This window comes from Salmo salar, chromosome 01 (assembly GCF_965601325.2).
Source record: "Salmo salar chromosome 01, fSalSal1, whole genome shotgun sequence".
NCBI classification, from domain to species: Eukaryota; Metazoa; Chordata; class Actinopteri; order Salmoniformes; family Salmonidae; genus Salmo; species Salmo salar.
This window is the reverse complement of record NC_138291.1, coordinates 100151350-100174000: the sequence shown is the minus strand read 5'-3', so window position 1 is coordinate 100174000 and position 22651 is coordinate 100151350. Positions and strand designations below refer to the sequence as shown.

The window sequence follows — 22651 nt, the reverse complement described above, 5'->3', positions numbered from 1 at the left end:
AAATGCACACACACACCACACACACACCAGACAGACGCACACGCACACCAGACAGACACACACACACACACACCAGATGCACACCAGACAGACACACACACACACCAGACGATCACCAGACAGACACACACACACACACACACACCAGACGCACATCACACCACACACACCGGACGCACACCACACACACACCAGACGCACACCACACACACCGGACGCACACCACACACACCAGACGCACACCAGAAACACACACACACACCAGACAAATGCGCACACACACACCACAGACACACCAGACAGACACACACACACCAGACAGACACACACACACACAATCACCAGACACACACCAGACAGACACACACACACACACACACACCAGACGCACACCACACACACACCAGACGCACACCACACACACACACCAGACGCACACCACACACACACACCAGACGCACACCACACACACACACCAGACGCACACCACACACACACACCAGACGCACACCACACACACACACCAGACGTGCACACACACACCGGACGCACACCGGACGCCACACACACACACACACACCAGACGCACACACCCACCACACACACACACACACACACCAGACAGACACCAGAAACACACACACACACCAGACAAATGCACACACACACACACCACAGACACACCAGACAGACGCACACGCACACACACCAGACGCACACAACACACACACACCAGACGTACACACACACACCGGACGCACACCGGACGCCACACACACACACCCACCAGACGCACACACACGACAGACAGACGCACACCAGACGCACACACCCACCACACACACCACACACACCACATGCCAGACGCACACCACACACGCATACACACCAGTCAGACACACACAAACATCACACACACACATACCAGACACACACCACACAGATGCACACACACACACCACAGACCAGACACACACCACACACGCATACACACCAGTCAGACGCACACACGCACACCACACACACACCAGATGCATACCACACACACCAGACACACACACACCAGACAGACGCACACACACCAGACGATCACCAGACAGACACACACCAGACGCACACCACACACACACCAGACGCACACTTCACACACCAGACGCACACCACACACACACACCAGACAGACGCACACACACACCAGACAGACACACACACGCACCAGACAGATGCACACACGCACCAGACAGACACACACACACGCACACACACCAGACGATCACCAGACGCACACGCACACACACCAGACAGATGCGCGCGCACACCAGAAAGACGCGCACACACACACGCACACCGAACGCACACCACACACACACCAGGCGCACACCAGACGCCACACAGACGCACCAGACAGACGCACACACACACACGACAGACAGACTTACACCAGACGCACACACCCACCACACACACCACATGCCAGACGCACACCACACACACACACACACACGCACACACACACCAGACAGACACACACACGCACACACACACCAGACACACACACACACACCAGACACACAGACACACCAGACATACACACACACCAGACACACACACACACACACACACCAGACACACCACACACCACACAACAGACACACCCACACCAGACACACACACACACACACACACACACACACACACACACACACACACACACACACACACACACACACACACACACACACACACACACACACCAGACACACACACCCGACACACATCCACACACCAGAGACACACACACACCAGACACACACACACGCGCGCAAACACACACACATCAGACGCACACACACATCACACACCACACACACACACCACACACACACACACCACACGCACATCACACACCACACACACACACCACACACACACACACACCACACGCACACACACCACACGCACATCACACGCACACCAGACAGACGCACACACACACGCACACCAGACAGACGCGCACACCAGACATATGCACACCACACACACCAGACGCGCACACGCATACACACACCAGACAGACGCGCGCAGACACACACACCAGACGCACACACACACCAGACGCACACACACACCAGACAAACATCACACACCCGACACACACACACCACACGCACATCACACACTACACACGCACACCAGACAGACGCACACACACGCACACCACACACACACCAGACGCGCACACCACACACACCAGACAGGCGCACAACACACACACCAGACAGACGCACACCACAAACACACTAGACAGACGCACACCACACACACACTAGACAGACGCACACCACACACACACTAGACAGATGCACACCACACACACACACACTAGAAGGACGCACACCACACACACACTAGACAGACGCACACCACACACACTCTAGACAGACGCACACCACACACACACTAGACACACAGACCTGCACACACCACACACACAGACCCGCACACACCACACACACAGACCCGCACACCAGACGCACACCACACACACGCACCAGACGCACACACAAGTCAGACACACACACCAGACGCACACCAGACGCACACACCAGACGCACACCACACACGCGCACACACACACACGCGCACACACCACATGCCAGACGCACACCACACACACACCAGACGCACACCACACACACACCAGACGCACACCACACATCACACACACACACACGCACACCAGACAGATGCACACACACACAAACACCAGACAGACGCGCACACCAGACATATGCACACCACACACACCAGACGCGCACACACACCCACACCACACACACCAGACACACGCACACAGACGTGCGCAGACACACACAAACACCAGACGCACACACACACCAGATGCATACACACACACCAGACGCACACACACACCAGACAAACATCACACACCCGACACACACACACCACATGCACATCACACACTACACACGCACACCAGACAGACGCACACACACGCACACCACACACACACACACACACCACACGCACATCACACCACACATCACACACACACACACGCACACCAGACAGACGCACACACACACGCACACCAGACAGACGCGCACACCAGACATATGCACACCACACACACCAGACGCGCACACACACCCACACCACACACACGCATACACACACACCAACACACACCAGACAGACGCGCGGAGACACACACACACACCAGACGCACACACACACCAGACACACATCACACACTACACACGCACACCAGACAGACGCACACACACGCACACCACACACACCAGACGCGCACACCACACACACCAGACGCGCACACCACACACACCAGACAGGCGCACACCACACACACACCAGACAGACGCACACCACACACACACTAGACAGATGCACACCACACACACACACTAGAAGGATGCACACCACACACACACACCACACACACACACACCACACGCACATCACACACCACACACACACACCACACACACACCACACGCACATCACACCACACATCACACGCACACCAGACAGACGCACACACACACGCACACCAGACGGACGCGCACACCAGACATATGCACACCACACACACCAGACGCGCACACGCATACACACACCAGACAGACGCGCGCAGACACACACACACCAGACGCACACACACACCAGACGCACACACACACCAGACAAACATCACACACCCGACACACACACACCACACGCACATCACACACTACACACGCACACCAGACAGACGCACACACACGCACACCGCACACACACCAGACGCGCACACCACACACACCAGACAGGCGCACAACACACACACCAGCCAGACGCACACCACAAACACACTAGACAGACGCACACCACACACACACTAGACAGACGCACACCACACACACACTAGACAGATGCACACCACACACACACACACCTGAAGGACGCACACCACACACACACTAGACAGACGCACACCACACACACTCTAGACAGACGCACACCACACACACACTAGACACACAGACCTGCACACACCACACACACAGACCCGCACACACCACACACACAGACCCGCACACCAGACGCACACCACACACACGCACCAGACGCACACCACACACATGCACACACAAGTCAGACACACACACCAGACGCACACCAGACGCACACACCAGACGCACACCACACACGCGCACACACACACGCGCACACACCACATGCCAGACGCACACCACACACACACCAGACGCACATCACACCACACATCACACACACACACACGCACACCAGACAGATGCACACACACACACACACCAGACAGACGCGCACACCAGACATATGCACACCACACACACCAGACGCGCACACACACCCACACCACACACACCAGACACACGCACACAGACGTGCGCAGACACACACAAACACCAGACGCACACACACACCAGATGCATACACACACACCAGACGCGCACACACACCCACACCACACACACACACGCACACAGACGTGCGCAGACACACACACACACCAGACGCACACACACACCAGACAAACATCACACACCCGACACACACACACCACATGCACATCACACACTACACACGCACACCAGACAGACGCACACACACGCACACCACACACACACACACACACCACACGCACATCACACCACATATCACACACACACACACGCACACCAGACAGACGCACACACACACGCACACCAGACAGACGCGCACACCAGACATATGCACACCACACACACCAGACGCGCACACACACCGACACCACACACACGCATACACACACACCAACACACACCAGACAGACGCGCGGAGACACACACACACACCAGACGCACACACACACCAGACGCACACACACACCAGACACACATCACACACTACACACGCACACCAGACAGACGCACACCACACACACACCAGACGCGCACACCACACACACCAGACAGGCGCACACCACACACACACCAGACAGATGCACACCACACACACACACTAGACAGATGCACACCACACACACACACACTAGAAGGACGCACACCACACACACACTAGACAGACGCACACCACACACACACTAGATAGATGCACACCACACACACACACACTAGAAGGACGCACACCACACACACACACTAGACAGACGCACACCACACACACACTAGACACACAGACCTACACACACCACACACACAGACCCGCACACACCACACACACAGACCCGCACACACCACACACACGCACACCAGACACACACCAGACGCACACCACACACATGCACCAGACGCACACCACACACACGCACACACCAGACGCACACCCCACACGCGCCCACACCACATGCCAGACGCACACCACACACACACACCAGACGCACATCACACCACACATCACACACACACGCACACCAGACAGACGCACACACACACACACCAGACAGACAGACCTGCACACACCACACACACAGACCCGCACACACCACACACACAGGCCCGCACACACCACACACACAGACCCGCACACACCACACACACCACACACACGCACACCACACGCACACCAGACGCACACCACACACACCAGACGCACACCACACACACCAGACGCACACCACACACACGCACACACAAGTCAGACACACACACCACACGCACACACCAGACACACACGCACACCAGACGCACACCACATACACACACACCCACCACATGCCAGACGCACACCACACACACACACCAGACACACACACAAACCCGCGCACACACAAACACACCACATGTCAGACACACACCACACACACACACACACACACACACACCAGACACACCAGACACACACACCAGAAACACCAGACACACACACACCAGACACACACACACCAGACACACACACACACACACACACACACACACACACACACACACACACACACACACACACACACACACACACCAGACACACACACACACACACACCAGACACACACACACACCAGACACACCAGACACACACACACACCAGACACACCAGACACACACACACACACGCGCGCGCACAGAAACACACACATCAGACGCACACACACACATCAGACGCACACACACACACCAGACACACACCAGACACACACACACACCAGACACACACACACACACACACACACACACCAGACACACCAGACACACACACACACGCGCGCGCACAGACACACACACATCAGACGCACACACACACACCACACGCACATCACACACCACACACGCACATCACACACCACACACACACACCAGAGAGACGCACACACACACGCACACCAGACAGATGCGCACACCAGACATATGCACACCAGACACACACGCACACACACCAACACACACCAGACAGACGCGCGCAGACACACACACACACACACACACCAGACGCACACACACACCAGACAAATATCACACACCCGCACCACACACACACCACACGCACATCACACACTACACACGCACACCAGACAGACGCACACACACGCACACCACACACACCAGACGCGCACACCACACACACCAGATGCGCACACCACACACACCAGACAGACGCACACCACACACACCAGACAGACGCACACCACACACACACTAGACAGACGCACACCACACACACACTAGACAGACGCACACAACACACACACAAGACAGACGCACACCACACACACACTAGACAGACGCACACACACACACACACACTAGACAGACGCACACACACACACACACACACTAGACAGACGCACACACACACTAGACAGACGCACACACACACTAGACAGACGCACACACACTAGACAGACGCACATGCACACTAGACAGATGCACACACAGACGCACACCACACACGCACCAGACACACAGACCTGCACACACCCCACACACAGACCCGCACACACCACACACACAGACCCGCACACACCACACACACGCACACCACACACACACCAGACGCACACCACCCATACCAGACGTACACCACACACACCAGACGCACATCACACACACGCACCACACACACACCAGATGCACAAACACACCAGACGCACACACACACACACACAAGTCAGACGCACACACCTGACACACACGCACACCAGACGCACACACCAGACGCACACACACGCACACCACACACGCGCGCACACACACACACACGCGCACACACCACATGCCAGACGCACACCACACACACACACACCAGACAGACGCTAACTCCAGTCAGACGCACACACACACCAGACGCACACCACACACACACACACACCTCACCTCACGCACACCAATCCATTAAAGTGTGATCCAGTAATTTCACTTAAGTTAATTGCTGAACAGTCTACTCTCTCTCCATCTCTCGATCTCTCTGATGTATTGTGACTTTGTTGGGTTGACTGTGTGAGAGACAGGGAGTCAATATGGTGTGTTTGTGGTCATATCAGGAGCTGGTGGTGATGGGAGCTCCAGGATCATACTACTGGACAGGAACAGTTAAGGTCTACAACCTGACCTCCAACACCTTCTACAACCCCAACAAAGAAGACATCAGCTCACACAGATACAGTTATCTAGGTAAGTATCCTGTCTTTGATTAGTTTACTCAATCAATCACATTCATATATAGCCTTTTTACAACCGTTTAACAAGTAGGGCTTTACAGTAACACGGCATATACTACCAAAGAGCAACAGTAAATTATCAAATTTGACCAACTCTGTCTGTCTGTTTGACCGACTCTAACTGTCTGTTTGACCGACTATAACTGTCGGTTTGATCGACTGTAACTGTCGGTTTGACCAACACTTTACAGGCTATGCCGTGACTACTGGACACTTCTCCTCTCCTAACATCATAGATGTGGCTGCAGGAGCTCCACAACACAGTGGAGGAGGGAAAGTATGTACTGGAATGTTATACCTTTGTTGTGTTATTGCATTGGTCTGGTACATACCTGTCCTGTGTACCTGTAACATACATACCTGTACTGAGTACCTGTAACGTACATACCTATACTGAGTACCTGTAATGTACATACCTGTACTGTGTACCTCTAACGTACATACTTGTACTGTGTACCTGAAACGTACCAGTATTTTAACACTGTTGATTCCTTTCCCTCTAGGTTTACATTTTCAGAATTGATGGTGTATCTTTAGTGAAGATCTTTCAAGCCTCAGGGACAATGGTATGTGTCTGAAGGTCCACAGTTAGCTACTATGCTTTTTAACCATTACTACATAAGTGACATATTGTTGTTTATTTACCAGTGTGTCAGTAGTAATCACTCTTAATATATGCCATTTAGCAGACACTTTTATCCAAAGTGACTTAGTAATGCGTCATAAATTTTACAGATGGGTGGTCCCGGGAATCTAACCCACTACCTTGGCATTACAAGCACCATGCTTTACTACCGTTCACCTCAAGCATCTGTTAGCATTCTTTGTTATCAGAAATAACATAGGGCTACACTTGAGTGATAATGGACACATGCCTTGTCTTGTTCTAAAAAGCATGCTCAATGGAGAGTCTATAATGTTAATCTGGGTCTGGAAAACCAGGCCTCATGTGTTGTAGTGTACACATAGCTCTTGTAGATTAAGCATGGCAGGCTGCTAGTTGATAGCTGGTGTAGTTGAAGCATGGCAGGCTGCTAGTTGATAGCTGGTATAGTTGAAGCATGGCAGGCTGCTAGTTGATAGCTGGTGTAGATGAAGCATGGCAGGCTGCTAGTTGATAGCTGGTGTAGTTGAAGCATGGCAGGCTGCTAGTTGATAGCTGGTGTAGTTGAAGCATGGCAGGCTGCTAGTTGATAGCTGGTGTAGATGAAGCATGGTTACTGCTTGTTCAAAGTAGGTATAGATGAAGCATGGCAGGATGCTAGTTCATAGCTGGTGTATTGTAGATGAAGCATGGCAGGCTGATGGTCCATAGCTGGTGTAGATTAAGCATGGCAGGATGCTAGTTCATAGCAGGTGTACTGTAGATGAAGCATGGCAGGATGCTAGATCATAGCTGGTGTAGATGAAGCATGGCAGGATGCTTGTTCATAGCAAGTGTTGATGAAGCATGACAGGTTGCTAGTTCATAGCATGGTAGGCTGCTAGTTCATAGCAGGTGTATATGAAGCATGGCAGGCTGCTAGTTCATTGTAGGTGTAGATGAAGCATGGCAGGTTGCCAGTTCATAGCACGGCAGGCTGCTAGTTCATAGTTGGTGTAGATGAAGCATGGCAGGCTGCTAGTTCATAGTTGGTGTGGATGAAGCATGGCAGGCTGCTAGTTCATAGTTGGTGTAGATGAAGCATGGCAGGATGCTAGTTCATAGCTGGTGTAGATGAAGCATGGCAGGATGCTAGTTCATAGCTGGTGTAGATGAAGCATGGCAGGATGCTAGTTCATAGCTGGTGTAGATGAAGCATGGCAGGATGCTAGTTCATAGCTGGTGTAGATGAAGCATGGCAGGCTGCTAGGTCATAGAAGGTGTGGATGAAGCATGGCAGGCTGCTAGTTCATAGCTGGTGTAGATGAAGCATGGCAAGATGCTAGTTCATAGCTGGTGTAGATGAAGCATGGTAGGCTGCTAGTTCATAGCTGGTGTAGATGAAGCATGGTAGGCTGCTAGTTCATAGCTGGTGCAGATGAAGCATGGTAGGCTACTAGTTCATAGCTGGTGTAGATGAAGCATGGTAGGCTGCTAGTTCAAAGAAGGTGTAGATGAAGCATGGTAGGCTGCTAGTTCATAGCTGCTGTAGATGAAGCATGGCTGGCTGCTAGTTCATAGCTGCTGTATATGAAGCATGGCAGGATGCTAGTTCATAACAGGTGTAGATGAAGCATGGCAGGCTGCTAGTTCAGCTGATGTAGCTGAAACATGGCAGGCTGCTAGTTCAGCTGGTGTAGCTGAAACATGGCAGGCTGCTAGTTCTTTGTTTTCTCAGGAGCACCACGCTGTTTATGCTGTCTATGTAGTGTTCTAGATAGCAGCAGTGGTTAGCTAATGGGAGGGAAGGAGGCTCTGGGCTGCATTCCAAATAACAGTTTGGTCAAAAGTAGTACACTATATAGGGAAAGACATGCCATTTGGGACACATACCTCGTCTGGCCAGGAACCACACAGCTAGGGAGTGCAATTCACATGGTTTTAAGCTTAAATAACAAGTACATCTTGGTAAATAGAGATACGTTTTGTAAATATTATGTTAATATTGGTCGAGATATGAAAGGGAAAATAAATCTTGTCAGATTGTGGAGGGAGAGGATGATGAAACTAAAGGAAGTGCATGTCTATCTTGATGGCATGCAGAAAAGCAGACCTGCTAGGCAATGAATGGAGGAGAGGAGAGCAGGGGAGATAGGGGAGGGGAGAGGAGAGCGGGGGAGACAGAGGAGAGGAGAGCAGGGGAGAGGAGAATATTTTTCCCAGCGGGAACTTCAGTTGTGGCTAATAAATACACACGTAATTCACATGACAGATACAACATTATACTAGATCAACACCATTCATCATTTTTTGTTGAAAAGCGGTCCTTGACTATGTGATCTGACCAGTGCTGGGTTTGTCTAAGTAACCACTAACTAGTGCTGCGTCCGTCTATAACTTTAGAAAAGATGAATACAAAGTCATGTATTTTCACTGATGTGATGTCTGACCCAATGCTGTATGTCTGTGTGGCTGTGCTTGTTTATTTTACAGATGGGCTCTTACTTTGGCTCCTCGTTATGTGGAGTTGACCTGAACAGGGACGGCCTGTCGGACCTACTGGTTGGAGCGCCCATGCACAGCACGCTACGGGACGAGGGACAGGTCTCTGTCTACCTCAGCAAGGGCAACGTGAGTGGGAAGGGAGATCTGGCTTGAACAGGAATAGGGTTCGAAAATGTTATGAACTTTCTGAAATGGCCCATGTTGTGGGATATTCGGAAGGGAATGACCAAGGAGGGAATCTTACATCTAGGAATTCTGTAAATGTGATTTCTGAAAAATTTGAGAAATGTGCAATGAACCGTATATTCTAGTCCTCCAGTTAACCTGTGTCTAGCACTCCGTATGTAAACATGGCTGCCTATAGCGTGCAGCAATAATTTCTATGACCTCTATAGGTTGTTAATCTGTCCATGTCAGACCAGCTGATTAGCAAAATGTTACTAACTTAAAGAAAAGTATTTGCTTTGAAAGTGGTGATTGCTTAACTTTGTCTGTGTTTGGTCCTGTTATATTTGTGAGTTATCATTAGGATGTTGTAACTAGCTAGTCTTGGAGGTTATTATGGTGAGTTATCATTAGGATGTTGTAACTAGCTAGTCTTGGAGGTTATTACGGTGAGTTATCATTAGGATGTTGTAACTAGCTAGTCTTGGAGGTTATTACGGTGAGTTATCATTAGGATGTTGTAACTAGCTAGTCTTGGAGGTTATTACGGTGAGTTATCATTAGGATGTTGTAACTAGCTAGTCTTGGAGGTTATTACGGTGAGTTTGGTAATTTGAGTTTTTAGTGAAAGTTAAAAAACTATATCTGTACAGAAAGTTCCTTAAATGGTATAGGAGAAAACTGGATGTATTTCAGTTAGTTGTCAGTTATAACTGGGGTTCCCGAGTGGCGCAGTAGTCTAAGGCACTGCATCTCAGTGCTAGAGGCGAAATCACAGATTCCCTGGTTTGAATCCAGGCTGTATCACAACAGTCCCTGATTGGGAGTCCCATAGGGCTGCGCACAATTGGCCCAGCGTCGTCCGGGTTTCACCGGTGTAGGCCGTCATTGTAAATAAGAATTTGTTCTTAACTGACTTGCCTAGTTAAATAAATAAAAAATTATAATAGTAACCATTGCCCTTTAAAGTAAAGGGTTGTGTCATGTCATAACCATTCCCCTTTAGTTATGGGTTGATTCACGTAATAACCGTTCCCCAGTAATAGGTTGTGTCACGTCATAACCGTACCCCTGTCTGACTCTAATTGCAGGGTGTGATGGAGGAAGCTGGACTCTTAAATGGTGATAATGCCTACAGTGCACACTTTGGAGAGTGTATCACTACAATCGGAGACATTGATGACGATGGGTACCAAGGTAAGTGTCTCTCAACTAACTCACTGTGTTGTCAAGTATAGAATGTATGCTTATGAAAATGTGTCCACTCCTAAAACCTCCACTATTGTTGTACAAATACCAAACTCATGAATATTAAATTATTTTTATGAGAAGTGGTCTAGTTGACAATGTTTCTGGAATGTGATATAGCTTAGTCATACAGTTTTTGTTCCACAATATTATGCTAGAAAAGTCCAAAAGCTTTTCTCTGAGACATTCTGTTTGGATTATCTTACGGAGAAGGGGGCTCTTCAGGAAGCATATCCCCCTTTAACGCATGTGTATGCACACACACCCAGATATAACGCATACACACCCGGATATAGCGCACACACACCCGGATATAGCGCGCACACACCCGGATATAGCGCGCACACACCCGGATATAGCGCACACACACCCGGATATAGCGCACACACACCCGGATATAGCGCACACACACCCGGATATAGCGCACACACACCCGGATATAGCGCACACACACCCGGATATAGCGCACACACACCCGGATATAGCGCACACACACCCGGATATAGCGCACACACACCCAGATATAGCGCACACACACCCAGATATAGCGCACACACACCCAGATATAACGCACACACACCCAGATATAGCACACACACACCCAGATATAACGCACACAAACACCCAGATATAACGCACACACACCCAGATTTAACGCACACACACCCAGATATAACGCACACACACCCAGATATAGCGCACACACACCCAGATATAGCGCACACACACCCAGATATAGCGCACACACACCCGGATATAGCGCACACACACCCGGATATAGCGCACACACACCCGGATGTAGCGCACACACACCCGGATATAGCGCGCACACACCCGAATATAGTGCGCACACACCCGGATATAGCGCACACATAGCGCACACACACCCGGATATAGCGCACACACACCCGGATATAGCGCACACACACCCGGATATAGCGCACACACACCCGGATATAGCGCACACACACCCGGATATAGCGCACACACACCCGGATATAGCGCACACACACCCGGATATAGCGCACACACACCCGGATATAGCGCACACACACCCGGATATAGCGCACACACACCTGGATATAGCGCACACACAACCAGATATAGCGTACACACACCCAGCCTATTTTTCCTGGCACTCACTGGAATAGTCTAAAGAAGGTTTTTCTTGGCGTGTGTTTCATACTGGAATAGTCTAAAGGTTTGTGATTGGAGTTAAGGCTAGGACTGGATAGACTGGAGAACATTTACACTGTCTCCCATTATCTGATGAGGAATCTACTGTTAGAACACTGGTGTTGTACCGACTAGCAGTGTTGTTTGAGGGCTGGAGTGGAAACATTTACTATGTATCCAGGTTTCTATCTAACTTCTTATGCGAGTAAAGTACATGTTGGATAAAAAATTGCATGACAGGCCTAATGGAAACAGAACATTTGTCAGTAAACTCTCCAAATGTTGACAAAACAAAATACACTAGACAAGGTGGGATCTTTTTGTGTCGCTGAAATTAATTATGTGAGAAATGGTGGTGGAAACACTTTTATGTGCAAATATTGATATAATAACCATCATATCGAATTAAACTTGGAGTCGCGATGACATGTTGTGTGTTCCTCCCACTACAACTCAGGAAAGCATGCAGTTTATTAGGCTACAGATGATATGTTGTGTGGTCCTCCCAATTCAACTCAGGAAAGCATGCAGTTTACTAGGCTACAGATGAAATAAGTTCTGATGAACTTCACAGGGTGGTGAAAGCGCAAGGTGACGATCTTGATGCTCCTTTCCAATAAATATTGAGGGTCTTATTCTGGTGACATGATGATCGATGCTTAGCTGCCGTTTGACATATGAAAATAATCTTGCTGTTTTTGTCCATAATAATCTCATCAGGTAGGCTATACCTGAGCTGTTGGCTAGAGCACACGTGCCAATACCAGAGTGGGCACATTCGCTATTTAACACATCATTTTGTTGTGACAAAACCATCAGTAGAGTTTGACATGCGATGGAAACCCATTTAACTTGTGCTTTTTATTTGGTACATGGGATTTTAACCGCAAAAGTTATTTTAAGTGCACTATGTCAATTTAATGGAAACATCTCTGGTGGGAAAATGTGCATATTGTTTTTATGCAGATTTTTGAATGCCCGCAGCAAAATCTGTAGCCAATTTCCACTTGATATGATTCCAGCTTTTTAGATAAGACTAATTCACTAGAAAAGTTAAAGATAAGCCATACAATAACTTTATACCCAACAATTACATTCAGGATGTTTAAAGTGAGAATTTCTTTCAGCTTTCAACACCCCACATTTGACAATGTAAAATAAATATGATGAGGTACTTAGTAGCCAACATGTATGTTGCTAAATCACATTATAAACCTTGAAGAATTCCTTATCCATGATATGATTCAGTTTTAAAACATTCACTTTTCGCTGAGGCATGCTATAACAATATCACTGAAAAAGTGTTTTTGTTTTAAAAAGGCAATTTCCAGGTTTTGTTGCGAGGGAGGATAAGGGGACGTAGTCTTCGTCCCAAATGGCACCCTATTCCTTGCATATTGCACAACGTTTGACCAGAGCCCTACCTATGGGTGACATTTTGGATGCAGACGAAGTATGATCGATTTGCCTTCAGCTTTATGGTTCTCACAGAGGTCTCATATTGGGGTTTATGGGCACTGACAAGACTTGTCTTTTAAGACAGGGTTTCCCAAACTCAGCCCTGGGGCCACCCCTGGGTGTAGTTTTTGGTTTTTGCCCTAGCACTACACAGCTGATTTAAATAACCAGCTCATCATCAAGCTTTGATTATTTGAATCAGATGTGTAGTGCTAGAGCAAAAAACGAAATGCGCTCTCTCTGCCTCTCTCTCTCTCTGCCTCTCTCTCTCTCTGCCTCTCTCTCTCTCTCTCTGCCTCTCTAGATGTGGCCATAGGAGCACCCAAAGAAGATGACTACGGTGGAGCGGTTTACATTTACCATGGTGATGCCACAGGAATCGTCGCCAAATATTCTATGGTAAAGACACTTTCAATGGTTAGACACAACAAGTAATCAACACCTTGGGTGCATCATATACCACCAGTATAGGCTGGAATAGGAGGAAGAGATAGAAGACAATTGAAACATTATGTCCCTGGTGTTTGAGACCAACAACATAAAATATCATTTTCATCTGTTTTTAATTTCTAGTTTAATGAGCGCGCACAAACACACACACACACACACACACACACACACCGTATTGTGTTAGCAATAAAGATAAGATCACAGCTCCATCTATGTTGACACAACAGCAGTATCACTCTCTGTGTGCATCCAAAAGTACACCCTATTCCCTATAGTGCACTACTCTTGAACAGAGCCCTATGTGCACTGAATAGGGATTGGGGTTCCATTTGGGAAGCAAAGCAGCCTCTGACCAATGTGTTATAATGACCCAGGTGGTAATGTTATCCTGGGAAGAGATTTTACTCTCTACTAACACACACACATCTTACATGAACATCAGTCCCCCAGGTTGTTGTTTGTTTTCATTAGCATGTAGTCGGTATAAAGCACTCATCCTCATCTAATCACACACACACACACACACACACACACACACACACACACACACACACACACACACACACACACACACACACACACACACACACACACACACACACACACACACACACAGGAGTGTGTTTTCATTAGCCTGTAGTCCAGTACAAAGTACTCATCTATTTTCAACTCACACAAACACATGAGTGCAAAACAAAGGAAACGCAGAACACTGGATCCCCACACTGGATATTAGCCCCATGAAACATTATACAGTGTGAGTCCAAAATGGCATTACTTTTCACCAGAGCCAATATCTCCCAGGTCAAAGTAGTGCACTACATAGGGAGTAGGGTCCATCAGTAGTCCATCAGCTTTATCTACTGACAGATACAGAGATACAGAATCAGGTGAAATGTAATAGTCTTCTCCAACCCCATCCTTGTTCAGTCTGTTATAGTAGTGGTAGCAGACAGTGGTCTGTTAAAGTAGTGGTAGCAGACTGTGGTCTCTTATCGTAGTGGTAGCAGACTGTGGTCTGTTATAGTAGTGGTAGCAGACAGTGGTCTGTTATAGTAGTGGTAGCAGACAGTGGTCTGTTAAAGTAGTGGTAGCAGACTGTGGTCTCTTATCGTAGTGGTAGCAGACGGTGGTCTGTTATAGTAGTGGTAGCAGACTGTGGTCTGTTATAGTAGTGGTAGCAGACTGTGGTCTGTTATAGTAGTGGTAGCAGACTGTGGTCTGTTATAGTAGTGGTAGCAGACTGTGGTCTGTTATAGTAGTGGTAGCAGACTGTGGTCTGTTATAGTAGTGGTAGCAGACTGTGGTCTGTTATAGTAGGTGTAGCAGACTGTGGTCTGTTATAGTAGTGGTAGCAGACTGTGGTCTGTTATAGTAGTGGTAGCAGACTGTGGTCTGTTATAGTAGTGGTAGCAGACTGTGGTCTGTTATAGTAGTGGTAGCAGACTGTGGTCTGTTATAGTAGTGGTAGCAGACTGTGGTCTGTTATAGTAGTGGGTAGCAGACTGTGGTCTGTTATAGTAGTGGTAGCAGACTGTGGTCTGTTATTGTAGTGGTAGCAGACTGTGGTCTGTTATAGTAGTGGTAGCAGACTGTGGTCTGTTATTGTAGTGGTAGCAGACAGTGGTCTGTTATTGTAGTGGTAGCAGACAGTGGTCTGTTATAGTAGTGGTAGAAGACTGGTGCTTCAAACTGTTAGGCGGTATGACGCTGATCCCTACTGCTACAGTAATGTGTTCTCTAGTGTTGGTCTGACAGGTCAGTGTGTGTGCTTGCATGTATGTATATGTTCTATCTCACATTTTATATCATTCATTGCAGAGACTGTCTGGACAGAGCATTAACCCCGCCCTCCAGATGTTCGGCCAATCAATCTCTGGCAATGTGGACATGGACAGCAATGGATATCCAGGTATGGTCATACTATACAGTACGATACAAACATGATGCAACATAGCCAACACTAGGTGTAGGGCTAATGAAACACCTAGGACCTACGTCTCAACTTCATGTCGTTATTATATACAGTTGAAGTCGTGAGTTTACATACATTTAAGTTTGGAGTGATTAAAACACATTTTTCAACCACCACAAATTTCTTGTTAACAAACTATAGCTTTGGCAAGTCGGTTAGGACATCTACTTTGTGCATGACACAAGTAATTATTCCAACAATTGTTTATAGACAGATTATTTCACTTATAATTCACTGTATCACAATTCCAGTGGGTCAGAAGTTTACATATGCTAAGTTGACTGTGCCTTTAAACAGCTTGGAAAATTCCATAGAATGATGTGGCTTTAGAAGCTTCTGATAGGCTAATTTACATAATTTGAGTCAATTGGCGGTGTACCTGTGGATGTATTTCAAGGTCTACCTTCAAACTCAGTGCCTCTTTGCTTGACATCATGGGAAAATCAAAAGAAATCAGCCGAGACCTCAGAAAAAACATTGTAGACATCCACAAGTCTGGTTCATCCTTGGGAGCAATTTCCAAATGCCTGAAGGTACCACGTTCATCTGTACAAACAATAGTACGCAAGTAGAAACACCATGGGACCACGCAGTCGTCATACCGCTAAGGAAGGAGACGCGTTCTGTCTCCTAGAGATGAACGTACTTTGGTGCGAAAAGTGCAAATCAATCCCAGAACAACAGGAAAGAACCTTGTGAAGATGCTGGAGGAAACAGGTACAAAATGATCTATATCCACAGTAAAACGAGTCCTATATCAACATAACCCGAAAGGTAGCTCAGCAAGGAAGAAGCCACTGCTCCAAAACCGCTATAAAAAAGCCAGACTACAGTTTGCAACTGCACATGGGGACAAAGATCGTACTTTTTGGAGAAATGTCCTCTGGTCTGATGAAACAAAAATAGAACCGTTTTGCCATAATGACCATCGTTATGGAGGAAAAAGGGGAACGCTTGCAAGCCGAAGAACACCATCCCAACCGTGAAGCACGGTGGTGGCAGCATCATGTTGTGGGGGTGCTTTGCTGCAGGAGGGACTGGTGCACTTCACAAAATAGATGGCATCATGAGGGAGGAAAAGTATGTGGATATATTGAAGCAACATCTCAAGACATCAGTCAGGAAGTTAAAGCTTGGTCGCAAATGGGTCTTCCAAATGGACAATAACCCCAAGCATACTTACAAAGTTGTGGCAAAATGGCTTAAGGACAACAAAGTCAAGGTATTGGAGTGGCCATCACAAAGCCCTGACCTCAATCCTATAGAACATTTTTGGGCAGTACTGAAAAAGCTTGTGCGAGCAAGGAGGCCTACAATCCTGACTCAGTTACATCAGCTCTGTCAGGAGGAATGGGCCTCCTTGCTCGCACAAGCTTTTTCAGTTATTGTGGAAAGTTTGTGGAAGGCTACCCAAAACGTCTGACCCAAGTTAAACAATTTAAAAGCAATGCTACCAAATACTAATCAAGTGTATGCAAACTTCTGACCCACTGGGAATGTGATGAAAGAAATACAAGCTGAAATAAATAATTCTCTCTACTATTATTCTGACATTTTCCATTCTTAAAATAAAGTGGTGATCCCAGCTGACCTAAGACAGGGAATTTTTACTGGGATTAAATGTCAGGAATTGTGAAAAACTGAGTTTAAATATATTTGGCTAAGGTGTATGTAAACTTCCGACTTCAACTGTACCTGCTTGATTAAATTTAGAAATAAATTCATAAAATGAACTCAGAATCAGCAGACAAAGTAAAGAATGTCCAAAGAGCTTTGTTGCGTTGTTCACTCCTCCTGTCTGTCTGACTCTGAATGGTTACTGGTCAGTCAGAAACACTCCTGTCTGTCTGACTCTGAATGGTTACTGGTCAGTCAGAAACACTCCTGTCGGTCTGACTCTGAATGGTTACTGGTCAGTCAGAAACACTCCTGTCTGTCTGACTCTGAATGGTTACTGGTCAGTCAGAAACACTCCTGTCTGTCTGACTCTGAATGGTTACTGGTCAGTCAGAAACACTCCTGTCTGTCTGACTCTGAGTGGTTACTGGTCAGTCAGAAACACTCCTGTCTGTCTGACTCTGAGTGGTTTCTGGGCTCCACATCAATCGTGGACATTTAGAACTAGAACAGAAAGCAACAGGTATGAGGACCCACAAAGGTCATCCCTTGTTAATGATGACCTTTGTGCATCATGCCATATCTTCGAAGAATGAGAGAAATCTTCTGTGCTCATTGGTTGTTCTTTCATTGCAGATATTACCATTGGTGCTTTTATGGCTGATAGCGTGGTGTTATTGAGGTAAGTGGTTGTAAGTCAGACTTTGTTCCAATGTCCATATCAGCATACCACTTTGAATGCAGGCCCAGTACGTTGCTCAATTGTAATTGGGACTATGCTAGTGTAGATATTGGCACAGAGTAGTATAAAGACATACAGTGGAACATAGTAGTATGAAGACATACAGTGGAACAGAGTAAATGTTTCATCACAGAAATACATGAATTCCAGGCTGTGTCTACTGCAGTACCATGCTGTATTGTATTGGTTGTAGGTCCATTGACACCATGTTGTATTGTACATGTTGTAGGTCCATTGACACCATGTTGTATTGTACATGTTGTAGGTCCATTGACACCATGTTGTATTGTACATGTTGTAGGTCCATTGACACCATATTGTATTGGTTGTAGGTCCATTGACAGCATAATGTATTGTACCTGTTATAGGTCCATTGACACCATGTTATGTTTGGTGTTTAGGTCCCGGCCGGTGATCACTGTGGACGTGTCCATCTACCTGCCTGTCTCCATCAACATCTCTGTGCCTCAGTGTCACGAGGGACCACAACACCTCAACTGTTTCAACGCAAGAGTCTGCCTGCTCTTCAGAGGAAAACACCTGCCAGGACAGATAGGTGAGCACTAATACAACTACACACAACTGTGTTCTGGTGTGGTCCTGGTTGACTGTTCTGACGTGGTCCTGGTTGACTGTTCTGACGTGGTCCTGGTTGACTGTTCTGGCGTGGTCCTGGTTGACTGTTCTGGCGTGGTCCTGGTTGACTGTTCTGGCGTGGTCCTGGTTGACTGTTATGATGTGGTCCTGGTTGACTGTTCTGGCGTGGTCCTGGTTGACTGTTCTGGCGTAGTCCTGGTTGACTGTTATGGCGTGGTCCTGGCTGACTGTTATGGTGTGGTCCTGGTTGACTGTTCAGGCACAGATAGAACAATGAGCCAGTTTTACCGGATGTACACTGAGCAAAAATATAAACACAACATGTAAAGTGTTGGTCCCATGTTTCATGAGCTGAAATAAAACATCTCAGAAATGTTCCATACGCACAAAAAGCTTATTTCTCTCAAATTTTGTGCACAAATGTATTTACATCCGTGTTAGTGAGCATTACTCTTTTGCCAAGATAATCCATCTGAAGGTGTGGCATATCAAAAAGCTGATTTAAACAGCATGATCATTACACAGGTGCACGTTGTGCTGGGGACAATAAAAGGCCACTCTAAAATGTGCAGTTTTGTCACACAACACAATGCCACAGATGTCTCAAGTTTTGAGGGAGTGTGCAATTAGCATGCTGACTGCAGGAATGTCCACCAGAGCTGTTGCTAGAAAATTTACGTCCGACCGGCCTCACAACTGCAGACCAAGTGTATGGCTTTGTGTGGGCGAGAGGTTTGCTGATGTCAACATTGTGAACAGAGTGCCACATGGTGGTGGGGTTATGGTATGGGCAGGCATAAGCTACGGACAACGAACACAATCACATTTTATCAATGGCAATTTTAATTCTCAGAGGTATCGAGATGAGATCCTGAAGCCCATTGTCGTGCCATCCATCCGCCGCCATCACCTCATGTTTCAGCATGATAATGCATGGCCCCATGTTACAAGGATCTGTACACAATTATTGGAAGCTGAAAATGTCCCAGTTCTTCCAGGGCCTGCATTCTCACCAGTCACCCATTGAACGTGTTTGGGATGCTCTGGATCAACGTGTACTACACTGTGTTCCAGTTCCCACCAATATCCAGCAACTTCAAACAGCCATTGAAGAGGAGTGGGACAACATTCCACAGGCCACAATCAACAGCCTGATCAACTCTGTGCGAAGGAGATATGTCGCGCTGCATGAGGCAAATGTTGGTCATACCAGGTACTGACTGGTTTTCTGATCCACGCCCCTACCTTTTTGTTTTTAAGGTGCACTACATGACCAAAAGTATGTGGACACCTGCTTGTCGAACATCTCATTCCAAAATCATGGGCATTAAAATGGAGTTGGCCCCTCTTTTGCTGCCGTAACAGCCTCCACTCTTTTGGGAAGGCTTTCCACTAGATGTTGGGATATTGCTGCAGGGACTTGCTTCCATTCAGCCACAAGGGCATTAGTGAGGTTCGGTGATTAGTCCTGGCTTGCACTCAGCGTTCAAATTCAACACCACTGTATGCTGTAGCGTTAAGATTTCCCTTCACTGGAACTAAGGGGCCTAGTCCGAACCAAGAAAAACAGCCCCAGACCATTATTCCTCCTCCACCAAACTTTACAGTTGGTACTATGCATTGGGGCAGGTAGCGTTCTCCTGGCATCCGCCAAACCCAGATTAGTCCGTCAGACTGCCAGATGGTCAAGCGTGATTCATCACTCCAGAGAACACGTTTCCACTGCTCCAGAGTCCAATGGTGGGAGCTTTACACCACTCCAGCCGATGCTTGGCATTGCGCATGGTGATCTTAGGCTTGTGTGCGGCTGCTCGGCCATGGAAACCCATTTTATGAAGCCCCGACAAACAGTTATTGTGCTGACGTGGCTTCCAGGGACAGTTTGGAATTTGGTAGTGAGTGTTGCAACTGAGGACAGACAATTTTTACACGCTTCAGCACTCGGCAGTCGTGTTCTGTGAGCTTGTGTGGCCTACCACTTCGCGGCTGAGCCGTTGTTGCTCCTAGATGTTTCCACTTCACAATAACAGCACTTACAGTTGACCAGGGCAGAAATTTTACTAACTGACTAGTTGGAAAGGTGGCATCCTATGACGATGCCACGTTGAAAGTCACTGAGCTTTTCAGTAAGGTCATTCTACTGCCAATGTTTGTCTATGGAGATTTTATATCTGTGTGCTCGATTTTATACAATGTGGCTGAAATAGCCAATTTGATGGGGTGTCCACATACTTTTGTATATATAGTGTATTTGTGACCAACAGATGCATATTTGTATTCCCAGCCATAGATTAGGGCCTAATTAATTCATTCCAATTGACTGATTTCCTTATATGATCTGTAACTCAGTAAAATCTTTGAAATTTGTAGCATGTTGTGTTTACATTTCTTTCAGTATATAAATCTGAAGCATCCGTT

The 22651-nt window shown here is 47.7% G+C and overlaps 1 protein-coding gene across 1 annotated transcript in view; it reads left to right on the top strand.

Moving 5' to 3' along the window:
* Nucleotides 1–22651, top strand: part of LOC106610997 (integrin alpha-9) — a 161202-nt gene that overhangs the window by 36489 nt on the left and 102062 nt on the right. The window contains exons 6-14 of the mRNA XM_082978367.1: nucleotides 7541–7670; nucleotides 7909–7994; nucleotides 8221–8283; nucleotides 10794–10931; nucleotides 12062–12167; nucleotides 15157–15251; nucleotides 17124–17214; nucleotides 19531–19576; nucleotides 20038–20192. Coding sequence (XP_082834493.1) covers nucleotides 7541–7670; nucleotides 7909–7994; nucleotides 8221–8283; nucleotides 10794–10931; nucleotides 12062–12167; nucleotides 15157–15251; nucleotides 17124–17214; nucleotides 19531–19576; nucleotides 20038–20192 — 910 coding nt within the window. The remainder of the gene's footprint in view (nucleotides 1–7540; nucleotides 7671–7908; nucleotides 7995–8220; nucleotides 8284–10793; nucleotides 10932–12061; nucleotides 12168–15156; nucleotides 15252–17123; nucleotides 17215–19530; nucleotides 19577–20037; nucleotides 20193–22651) is intronic.